Raw genomic sequence first — 12480 nt, 5'->3', positions numbered from 1 at the left:
AAAGGTTGTCACAACATAAAAACAAGGAACCACACTGTCAAATGATTCACTTTATCTAACATGTAAGTCTTTAAAATCACGGTACATGTTATCATTAAATCTTAGGAAGTATGTTTAAAATTCAGTTACTGCCACAGACAATAGCTATATTATCTAGAATACTTTAGTTTAATAGTCACTAGAGTACAATTGCTATGTTACGTTTTGTTCCTTTCATTTCTGCTTTATATGCATGTGTGGCATATTGCATGGTTTTCAATTCTCGATGCCTCCAATACAATTCTACCACCTCAGTAGATTTGTCATAAAAATGATGACTATTCAATTTCTAAGGTTGACACTAGAATATATTGTTCCACAGTTGTAATTTGAATATTTCTACTTTTTTCACTATATGCACAAAAAGAAAGTCTTAAAAACGATAATGAAACACAATTATCTAGTCTGGATGCCAACATGGTCTCTAAACTCCAACTGAAGTGATGGTGTAAATGGTAACAATACCATATAGGAACTAGACTATCTTGAACTTGCTTTATTTTTTTTTTTAAACCACTGATATGTGCTGACTCTCCAGTAGCTCCATACAGCAAGTTGACTGTATACTTCTTATCAATTGTGAACCTTTCATATTTCATTTTGTTTTTCAAAATTTGTACCATACCACACTCTCTGGTAGTGTGTGTAGCGTAATAAAAATTGAATTGAACTGAATTTTAACTGCTGCTCCACCAGTGTGCCCTCTAATGATAGCTAAATTTTGTTGTTGTGAGTCAAAATGATAAAAACTGGGATTTCTTGTGAGTCACCACATAGTGAGAGATAGGGAAACACCAAATTTTTGTGCGTCACTAGAAGATGTGTGCGTCAGTGGCACGTCAAATTAGCTTAGAGGGCACACTGCGCTCCACACACTACACATGCATTACTATAGGCACGCATGAGAATAGTTGATCGTCTTGTTCTACTTTGATCCTCTAGCATCAGGTAAAATGCTATTACAGGTAGTGAGATTTGAATTTTAGTGAGTCAGACATATACTTTCATTATTGAATACAATGTTATGATGTATATTCCTAGAAATGTGCTTCTAAAGAAAAAGTGTTACATGTATGCTTGGATAATTTCGTCAATACTAAAAATTCTACTAGCTGCTAGTTTGAGTCCATCTAGCCATGGTGGGTGATACTATCATGGATGTAACTAATCTGTTACTTCCACTTAGTCAATCCCAAAAACACTTACATGATATGTATGACAGATTAGCATCCACCCAAGTTGATTGATACTGCCACTGACCAATCAGTAACTGCACTTAACAAAATAATCCTGTATGTCAATACCGGAAAATTTGGGGGTATGATAACATGGAACTTTGAGATTAATAGATCTTTTGGTAGTGATGTTTGATTTTAACAAGAACAGTAGACAAAGGAAGAGATGTGACAGATTACATATGTGGTCATGATGACCATGGCAACACAAACCCAAGGCCAACCAACTATACCATCTCCATACAGTAATAATATTTGCCATAGACTTAACATTTTTGAATTACAATCAGGGGTGAACAAATCCACTGGTCCTGGGTCCGGGACTAGCAATTTTTTGGGGTGGACCAGACAAATTTTACCTTGTCTGGTCCATTGGACCAGTACCTAACTGTTAATAACTAAGTTAAAAAGTCGTCTGAATATACAGATTCATAGGCAAGATTTAATGTTTCACATTAGCGAGAACTGGAACCACTAATTCTTTCAGCAGGACCACTGGATTTTTTAAGGTACTGGTCCGGGGACCACCAGTTCACAAAATGATTTGTTCACCCCTGACAATGTACAAACATCCTGTATTCACATACAGGTGATAATTATACTTTTCACTTCTCATGCAAACATAGATATATTCTACAAGTATAATGTAGTTGTTTGCAGGCACTGAAAATTCATATGCACAAGCTGCAACGGGAATGCTTTTTTTTTTCAAAATATTTTGCTAGGCACAGTAATAATTTACTGATAATATCTGCATACACCATGAGACAACACACAGCATTGCATCACCTGTGGGTAAACATATTTTTTGTAGCTGTATACACGATAAATCAAAACAAGTTGATTTTGGGGTCTGCATCCAAAAATCAGCAGTAGTCTCTCAACGGCAATCGTGATTTCAAACTGTTTCTGTACTGCTTATGGATAATGTCAACCACTCATTAACATGTATATGTCTAATTATTTTTAGTGAATATATTGTGGTTCACTGTTGTCTGATCGGAAAATGATACTCCAGTTCCTGTGGTGTGGTTCCCAGCAACATGGAGATAGAAACACAGTCCTTCCTACCCTATGTCGTCAATTACTCCAGGGGTGAACAAATCCACTCGTCCTGGGTCTGGGATTAGTGAATTTTATGGGCGGACCACACAAATTTTACCTTGTCTGGTCCGTCAGACCAGTACCTTACTGTTAATAACTGAATATCTGAATATACAGATTTATAGGTAAGATTTAATGTTTCACATTAGCGGGACCTGGGACCACTAATTCTTTCAGCAGGACCACTGGATTTTTTAAGGCACTGGTCTGGGGACCACCAGTGCACAAAATGATATGTTCACCCCTGTACTCCATTCCTGCCTAGAGTCTCTGGGTAGCAATCAATGTATTAAACTCCAGATCCATGTTCATACTGTACACAAAAATTCAATACAACTTACAGGCTGAACCAGACACTATCTATGGGGATGTTGACTTTATAATAGCGAGAATATATGGAAGAACAGTTCAGCTCAAACAGTTTGTATCCAACTTTGGGCCAAATGTTACAATTTCAATAATGGGTCTTTGATGAACCCAGGCATCATTTCAGGGTACAGAAGAGAGAGGATGCTTGCAGGGAAACTGCGATTCCATATTACTGTTATATGTCCCATCATGCAGATGGGAGGGTCCCAGGAATCCAATAGCAATTTGGCAAACAATATCCATATTTGGATAGGTCATGAGATGTATATTCATGAGAGCATGGTATACTGGAGTACACTAATGATGGCGCCCAATATTTCATGTCAGCAGGTAGCAGGTAGCAAATTTCCCAAGAATTTATGTTTATCCTAAAATTTAGTCTCTTAAGGACCAATTCCTTAGGAATGCATGAACGTAGAAATGACACTATAGAGAGCCCATACTTTGGTACATTGTTTGGGGCCTTCTAAAATAACAAAGAAAGGAAGGATCATTCACTGGTGCCCAGATATATCATACATGTGTGTGAAGGGGTCAATAACCTCAACCTTGATACCAGGACTACTGCTAGTTGAAGTTGATACATATTACTGAATTTATCGTTTGTTTGTTTGTTTGTTTGTTTGTTTGACATAATTTAAACTCGATAAATTGTTGAGCCACAAAGCACAGACAACCAAAGGCTCTTCTATTACACAATGTTGGGTAAGGGAATTTACAATACCTCGTATTTACATTAGTGCTTTGGAAATTGGAGTTAATGCATGGAAGGCTCTTGGTCAACCAAGATCTATGGTCAAATACTGACGGACAGTGTTGGAGGCCTGATAGATTTAGCATTTGCATTCGTTCCGGTACACTTGTACGTATAATTACTCCAAGCTTACATGCTTTCATTTTCAAGAGTTTGAGTTCCTTGTACTTGTACTAAGTTGTAGGTGTTTGTGTATTTATGGAGGTATGGAAGGGTGACATGTCTCACTTGTACCTCCACAGTGATATTCTACCCTAGACTGAATGCCTAGACTAGTAGTACTGTAAATTACTGACGTAAGAAAGTGCACTTGAGTGAAAAAGAAACAGAATGGATATGACTGCGTGGGCATTGGGGTTGAAGTGTGTTGCATCCCATGCCATGCACGCTCACTTGTTATGCCAACAAGAGTCCGTCTGTACAGTGTACGCGTACTGCAAGTGAAGTATTTTGAAAAGGGCGAATCTCCCTCGGAACTGAGCCTATGATTACCATTATACAAATGCTAAATCTATCAGGCCACCAACATAGTCCGTCAGTATTTGACCATTGATCTCGGTTGACCAAGAGCATTAACTTCAGTTTGATTTGCATGTGGTTGCAACCATGGATGTATTAGTGAGATGTATCACTAATACATCCATGTTGCAACAGACCTTGTAAACATGAACTTGATGAATGGAGTTACATCACCCGGCCCACAGAACCCAAAACTATCCTTATGGGTTATGTGCAGATATTACATGCGACCAACGCCTTCAGAACCTCGAGTACCTCGCTATATGTGTACGTTTCGGATTTCCGGCAATTGTTGCCGCCATTTTTTTACATCTTACCTCGACAACGCCACATCGGGGTTTGTTTGAGTTTGTTGAGTTCACTTCACTGGCAGGTTATTCAGCTACAGTAGTTTATCATGTTGCCACCACGGTCTCTTGTTTGGCGATATACGATGTCTGCAATAAGTTGAAATCTGCCTTGCTAAGTAGGGCCTAAACGATACACACGTCTCTCGTTTAAAGCCCAGGATTAAATGATTCCTTCACTACTGTGCTCTCAATTCAAAGTTGATGGGGACGTCATTAGTTCCGGGAATCCCCTTCTTTTTAGCTGCATATAATAAGCCGAGAAGAAAAGTGAAACTTGTGTAATGTAAACAATTCAGCGCTAACGCTCATGTATAAACATTACTTGCAAAAAACGGCATATCTGCCAGAATGTCCTTCAACCAAGGAACGTTTCCTCACATGAGCACTTCTGCCGCTAAATCTAATGTTTTCGTTTCGTGTTATCGTGACCTGGGCATGACCCCAACGTGAAGTTACTCGATCGCACAGCGCCCTCACAAAAACCCGTCTACGAACACTGGTCTACGAATCTATTTCCTCAGCAGTCTGTGTACGTATCGTACGTGTGTATCAGTGTGCGAGTCTATCTGGAATATGTATGATTAAAATTGTAGTAATTATGTATGACTCATGAGTGGCCAGAGGGTAGTTATTTAGAATTCACCATTGATAAAACAACTGTACATACGTATGTACATGTATGTGCCAAAACACACATATATAATCACAGGGGACCCAGGAACCGTGTGACAAACAAAACAAAACAAACAATAAATAAATAAACTATCAAATAAATGACAAATGAACAAGCAAACGAACAAGTATAGGGACAAATAAAATAATTAAATAAACCAGCAAATAAACAGATACTCGTGGGGGTATACCTAGATACGTTTTTTGTACCCATCACTATAAAAAAAAAAAAAAAAAAAAAACCAGGTTACTCCTTATTACTTTATCAATTAGTACTGATTTATTTTATGTAACAGAACCTAATGTACTAGTATGTTTGATAAATTTGTGTCACAGATTGTTATGGTCCACTGTAGTGGCTTCAGAAACTACATGTATATATCGAATGTGTATGCATTTTCATAGAGGCTTAGTATGCATATTATGCAATATGTACTGAAAAATTCTAACAGAAAAAACAGTTTTTTTTTATAGTGATGGGTACAAAAAACGTATCTAGGGACTTTGACGGTTCCAACTGGACACACAAATACATACATGGGATCTATAGCCCGTATATTGCCAGTTCTTCTCCAAAAAAGTACATGCTGAATGATGAGATCCAATCATTTCAAACTTCTATGCTATAAATGCAACTCTCCTGTGAAAGTCCTCATTACAAGAAGCAACCAGACATATAACTCTTCTTTCATTCATTTTATTTCATATGTGTAAAATCATAATTATAACACTTTCAAAGATTTTTTTCAAAAAAAACTTTCCAACAGCATGAAAAACATCATAATATATCATTGTATACACAGCAGCTATCAATATAACATGTATTTGTTTACAAGAAATGAAAGTCAATGATCTAATAATAATTCATGATTCAAAAAGAAATCAAGACAACAACTTGCAATATTTCAAATTGCATGCAATCACTTACCAACACAGGTGACATAAAATATGCATACATTTAGATACCACTTCCCTTCTTCCAAAATTCATCAACTATCCAATCATCGTTCATTAATATCTGACTGTGATCCAAATGACCACTATGATCTCTGTTTCCTCTAGCTAATCATAATTTTTTGATTTATCGTCATGTACTCTATGTCATATTATTTCAAGCATTATCTTTTAAAACATTCCACTACGGAACAAAAATCCATCTCTCTCAGAATGTCATACACAGTAATGGCTGTATACTACTTGCTAGGACGAGTCACTTCCCTTCAATAAAGAGGCCATATGGATGAGGATTTGTTTTTTTATTTTGAATTTTTGAATTTATAAAAACAATTTTATCATGACTTCCTACTTGAAAAATCAATATGAAACAATATATGCCAAGTCCTTGTTTGTAACTCAATAAATTGCAAAAGATTAACAAATGTGTAAAATGTTTGTTATTGTACGTACAATAACAAACTGTTTGATTTTTCAAGTAGGGAGTTATGATAAAATTGTTTTATAAATTCAAAAAATAAAAAATAAAAACCCAATCCTCATCCATATGGCCACTTTACATTAGTAGTTTACATTCCATGATAAAACAACTATGCCAACTTGAAGGGTATTAAAGATTGAAGTTGAGACCGATGTTTTTGTCTTCTGTCTGATACCTGCAAACAGTTTAAATTCTAACTTTTAGAAGTAGTAGATGAAAAGTACTAGAATTTACTTGCTTGGAACTAAACCCCACTTACATGCTTATTAAGACAATTTAAGTCTCACATTTTGTTTCGATTTTTGTCTAGACTAGTCTGTAAGGTTCGCTGTGAAGGGGCGCCCTCACACATCAGCCAACCCAAAGATGTCTGCATTTTACAGAACTGATTATTGCGTACATATTATCATACTTTCTCAGTAATCCATATTGCTCCCTTGCATCCAATCTTTATGATATTACTCAGAGCAGAATACATTGGTGCCTGTCAAACAGAATAAAATAGGTGAATTACATTTATTGAAGTATATAACAGCAATCAATACCACAAATCTAGTTACATCCTTTTATTTACAACATTGAAAATCAAATCTACAAGAAATAAATTTCATTCTTTATTTTCACTTTTTTTTTTTACATCTTTTAAGCTTTAAGCATAGATTTAGTGACAAAATAAACATTTAAACCACACTTTATGCCTCTGAATTCCCAAAGAAAACTTTCAGTGAGCATTTCTTTCCGTGAAAACATTCTATATCTCCATCAAAACTAGTTTCACGTTAATAATATGTTCTTGTAACACGACCAAGGGTTCTTAATACCGTGCTTGTGAGTACCGTTTTACATTATTACAAGAATGTATTATTAATATGTTTTACTAACCTGATGAATGTGTTTAAGAATAGTTTCATATTCAATGTAGGTTAAACTGTGTGGTATATGCCATTTCTTGTGAAGTTTAAACTTGTCAATTTCCTAGTTCATGTTAATTACTCCAGTCTGCTTATGATCATGAAGTCCTTAGTGAGAGGACGAAAGCTTCTGTAGTTCCCATTTCCAACTTCAAACTGGCACCATATTCATATTTGAAATAGTAAAATTGTTATACAAGTGTCACTTGGTAAAGACTTACTTGTTCAGCATCATGTTTTAATCCAGTGTTCAGATGTCCAAGTTCATCATCCCTAAATTCCTTGATGGTTTCCAATAATTCCTTATGTTTTTCAGGATCATCTTGGAACAATGCTCTTATTTGACTGAAAGAATAATGTATGTGGATTATTTTAACACTTCTCCTCAAATGACAAGGTTAGATATAACTACACCAAAAATTGTGAAACCTGAAACAAAAAGTCATCTGGCTCAACAAAAATCTTACCAACATTGCTACATTTTACAACTGCCGACAACAGACCGTGGACAAACGGAACCTGTTACAAACAGGAAAAGTAAACAAATGAATTGGATTAATAACACTTGGCTCAGCATGTTAAAACAGCAGAGACTTGTATTACATTTCATCATTTGATAAAAACAGTTTTATGACCTCTCTACATGTACATGAAATGCCAGGGGAACTTGAAATTTGTTGTGAAAGTGAACTACTATATATCAAAAGTGGCCATAAATCTGTTCTTATTAAATGATGGAGTGTAATACCAGTCTCTGTACTTCCAAAATGCCAAGTGTTATTAATTTGGTGTTGTGTCAGCGCTCACAAAAGAACAAACGACAGTAAATGTAACAGCCAAAAAAGAATTCACGAAGTGTACAATACATTGGATGTTAATCAGACTGAATAAAACATGTCTGTTCATATTCATTTTCCCATTCTAAAAGATACCTTTAACTAACAGGAGAAGCTTTTCGGTACCTCATTGTCAACGAATCTCCAAAGTTTATATAAATTCTGCATATTACCTATCATAGTGTTCGCCAATAACTTCCTCTACGGCCACAGTACAGGCCATTGCTGCCTCTTTTCCTATCATAGCTGAACCAGCACCTATAAAATGAATGTAATTTTTGTAAGTGCAGTCATCGACCCTTAATGTGAGATTTCAAGCCTCAAATACCTGCACTACACAAGATTGAACTTATTATATTCAATGTCGGTAAACTGAATGCAGAAAACATAAATTGTAAATACATGTATGTTTACTTTTTTCAATACTTAGTAACTCAAAGATGGATAAACAGTGAGATGTTGTTTAACCCCTTCAATACTGAAAACATTCCCGCCAAAATTGTTTGGACAAAATTCTTGTTTTATGTAAGTTTTTGGCATATATCAACTTCATTTTAGACTGGAATTAAAGAAATGTTACTGCCCAATAAAGTAATATTATTGTAATTATGAAAATGTTCATATAAATTGGGTCCCCTTATTATACGAAACTCGTCTCTAGTCATGAAAGGGTTAAATGTTTTCCTTACAATCCTCCAGTATGTTGAATTTCAAATGTACAAACTTTGTCTCAGATCAAAACCTTCCTCATCAGGCTGATTTCAATTCTACGACAACCCATACTAGTTAGTTTTCATCATCTGTCTTACCTAGGGCAAAACCTACAACATTCCATACAGGTAACAGAAATGTAGGTCGTACTCTGTATTCAGGAATTAATTCTTCAAATTTCTTGAGATGATCCTTCTCCTGATCCCACATTTCCTGGAGAAAAGTGAACACCAAACTGGTTACTCTACAGCTTGAATAGAAGGTCTGTACATTAATTGCTGGTATCTTCATGTCATGTCTGAATGACTGTTTTCTTGGAGATTTTTTTTTTATTATCATAATATCTTGACATTATCATATATTTTACTTTCTAGAATCTACAGCAATGAACTTGTGCTGGAGCAATACATATGCAATAGGCCATTCCAGACTGTAAACAGGAAATTGAGAATACAGCGCCCTCACTCAAATTGGGGGTATCATCACCTCATAGTGCTGTTCACTTGGTATTCTGTAGAAGTGGAGATCAGAGATGTTTTTTTTCATATTGTTCAGACATTGTGATCTACGATTAACCCAGTAACATATACCATGCATACCCCCAAAGTACACAAAGACAGGAAGTAGAGCACCAACATGGCAAATTTTGGAAAGGCTTATTACTACAACTTAATGTCAATGTTTTGAAAACATCAAAGAAGTCATGCCAGCTTCTGTCACCACAACCATAGACAGTCATAGACCTCCACTATCTATGCCACAACAGATTCAGCTCTGTTGTCACTGCAAATCTCAGATCTTCAAATCATGTAAAATGGCAACTATATGTATTTCTAATTTCTATTTCATCTCACCTGTATCACTGAGCCAACTGAAGTATTTCCTAAGACTGCCATTTGTCCAGCATAGATACGATCAGCTCCAAGTTCACCAGCATGATCCACTCTGATAAATTTATCAAGCAGTTCCTTTGTTTCTTCACTGTATTCTGTGTTGATGTTTCTACGATGCTGCCTTAGACCAAGGCCATGTCTGGTGCCTCTAAGCATATGGCAAACTACTAAAGATGCCCTCCTAATGTTTACAGCCATATTCAACAACTGTTAATTTTCAGTTTGCAGTCAATCAAAAGCTAACGTTTTCCACACAATGATGCAGTTTTATCAAGCTCTTGTAGACAAAAATGAGATGGTGGGTATATTTGACAGTTACAAATTTGATTTGAACCCAGTATAAGATACTAAAGTCACAACTGTCAATGTGGTTGAGATGCAAATAAACCTGATCTGATAATGTAGCAATACCAAGTGTATCACTTGTGGATGACTGATGAACCCGTTCCACGAGTGTCAGGGCCAAGAATCCTTGGTAAGGGCACCTGTAATTGTCAGAGAATCAATAAGAACTATCAAAATCTGAACGAAATGAATAATGTGCACAAGGATAGCCAGAAATGTGTTACCCAGCAATCAAACATGTTTTGCATATACAACATGCGTTTGGTAATCCTTTCACCTGGACGTTACATAACTGCTGATGGCTTCAACTACAATTTGGGAATTCAAGAGAACTCGGCCAGTAGGAGAATTCAGCCAGTTATGAACTCGGTCAACTTAAGTCATGACATTAGCAGCATAACCCCCCCCCCCCCCCGCCCAAATACAGCGTAGGCTCCCTTACTCTTATTTCCCGTGTTGGCGTCTGCAACTTTGTGCAAGCACATATTAATATGCATGGCGATGTTCGAGAGAACCAAACTTACTATTGTTTAAGTCAATACAGGTCCGTATCGGTCCTCTGCTAATGACACATGAAGGGATGTTAAGTCTCGAAAGTTCGGGCGCAAATTTAATATCGGCGACTGCACGCACACATGTGTTTTCATAACACCAAGGACGCAGCCATATTGTAATTTGCAAAGGATTGTGGGATATATCGAAAACTCTGCTTGTGAGTTAACATTCTATCACAGGGAAAAGGACAAATAATCAATTTTGTTCTCGCGATTTTCCGGATTTCTAATATTATTTTCTGTATATTTCAAATAAAGGTTTAAACACTTTCCTCTCACTGTTTTTTCATTCTATTTCCTACCTGATATCACTGTCTTATCTGAGTTTATCAGCTTTGCATTAATTAGTAGCGTGATAGAACAAACTCACTATTTGCCGAAATTAACGCATTATGCCGCGAGTGTAAACATCCACTGATCCTCATTGTTTCGCCTTTATAAAAAACGAATTTGGGCGACATGATTGTCTGTGGAGTTACTGAAAAGTGTCGGTCGGTTTGGTCACAGGGCACCCAGGAACCTAGTCTTGCTGCTAGACATTCGGGCTTTCTTTCGATACTATAAGCGAACGAAGTTCGCAGTGAGGGCTTGATTGGATGTTCCATCCTCGATAGCGATGTTCGGTCATGTGTCGTATTCTATCGGAAGAAAATCAAAGGTCTAGCAGATAGACTACCAGGAACCGTGTGACAAAACAAAACAAAACAAAACAAAACAAAACAAAACAAAACAAAACAAAACAAAACAAAACAAAACAAAACAAAACAAAACAAAACAAAACAAAACAAAACAAAACAAAACAAAACAAAAACAAAACAAAACAAAACAAAACCGAACCGAACCGAACCGAACCGAACCGAACCGAACCGAACCGAACCGAACCGAAACGAAACGAAACGAAACGAAACGAAACGAAACGAAACGAAACGAAACGAAACGAAACGAAACGAAACGAAACGAAACGAAACGAAACGAAACGAAACGAAACGAAACGAAACGAAACGAAACGAAACGAAACGAAACGAAACGAAACGAAACGAAACGAAACAAAACAAAACAAAACAAAACAAATGACAAATGAACAAGCAAACGAACGAACGACAAGTATAGGGACAAATAAAATAATTAAATGAACCAGCAAATAAACAGATACTCGTGGGGGTATACCTAGATACGTTTTTTGTACCCATCACTATACAAAAATATCATGTTCAAGCTATTTTATTTGTATTATTTTGTCTATTCTTCAAAAAGTCAGCAATGTGTTTACATATTACTGTACAGTGGTGATATTATCTGGGTTAGGGTTGTCGGTGGCCGAGCGGTTAGCTCGTACGCCTCTTCTTACTTCTGCATCCTGGGTTCGAACCCGCCAGGTGTCAGCTGGGTATGATTAAATTTACCACGCTGTAAGTAAGAAGAGTGTCGTTCAGTTTGACTCTACCGAACAACGCAGGTTTTCCCAGGGTACTCCGGATTCCTCCTGTTATTGGGCAATGCCTGTTGGATGGTTAATAAATAAATAAGTAAATAATTTATATTCTACTACTGCTGGAAACAATTTGACGAATCACCAGCCAGTGTTGCGTTGGTTATTGTTAAATATGTTACTGTTTTCTCTGACTATTGTGTCGCCATTAAAGCTTATCATATCATGGTCAAACATTGCTGGAAAACATTAACTATTCGTTTTTAAATATAGAATTGTTTCGAATTGTGTCTTATTTTAATTACCAACTTAACCTGTCTGAAT

General features: G+C 36.4%; 1 protein-coding gene across 1 annotated transcript; it reads right to left on the bottom strand.

The window, feature by feature from the left end:
• Positions 1-5893: 5893 nt before the first annotated feature.
• On the bottom strand, positions 5894-10819 carry LOC144435643 (NADPH-dependent 3-demethoxyubiquinone 3-hydroxylase, mitochondrial-like). Its single transcript, XM_078124240.1, has 6 exons — positions 10698-10819; positions 9790-10313; positions 9034-9148; positions 8398-8482; positions 7610-7733; positions 5894-6961 (listed from the first exon to the last, which is right to left on the bottom strand). Exons 2-6 carry the CDS (start codon positions 10024-10026, stop codon positions 6884-6886), a joined length of 639 nt encoding a protein of 212 aa, XP_077980366.1. The 5' UTR covers positions 10027-10313; positions 10698-10819; the 3' UTR covers positions 5894-6883.
• Between the last annotated feature and the right edge of the window lie 1661 nt (positions 10820-12480).

Source organism: Glandiceps talaboti, chromosome 5 (assembly GCF_964340395.1).
Source record: "Glandiceps talaboti chromosome 5, keGlaTala1.1, whole genome shotgun sequence".
NCBI lineage: Eukaryota > Metazoa > Hemichordata > Enteropneusta > Spengelidae > Glandiceps > Glandiceps talaboti.
This window is presented reverse-complemented; position numbering and strand designations above follow the sequence as displayed.

What these genes read in the sequence shown, in the direction of transcription:
- LOC144435643 (XM_078124240.1), bottom strand. Translation starts at nt 10,026, where the DNA reads ATGGCTGTAAACATTAGGAGGGCATCTTTAGTAGTTTGCCATATGCTT. An exon ending in ATTGGCGAACACTATGATAG is followed by an intron (nt 7,734 to 8,397) that starts GTAATATGCAGA and finishes TTATTCTTTCAG; the next exon opens with TCAAATAAGAGCATTGTTCC. An exon ending in TAAAACATGATGCTGAACAA is followed by an intron (nt 6,962 to 7,609) that starts GTAAGTCTTTAC and finishes TCTGTTTGACAG; the next exon opens with GCACCAATGTATTCTGCTCT.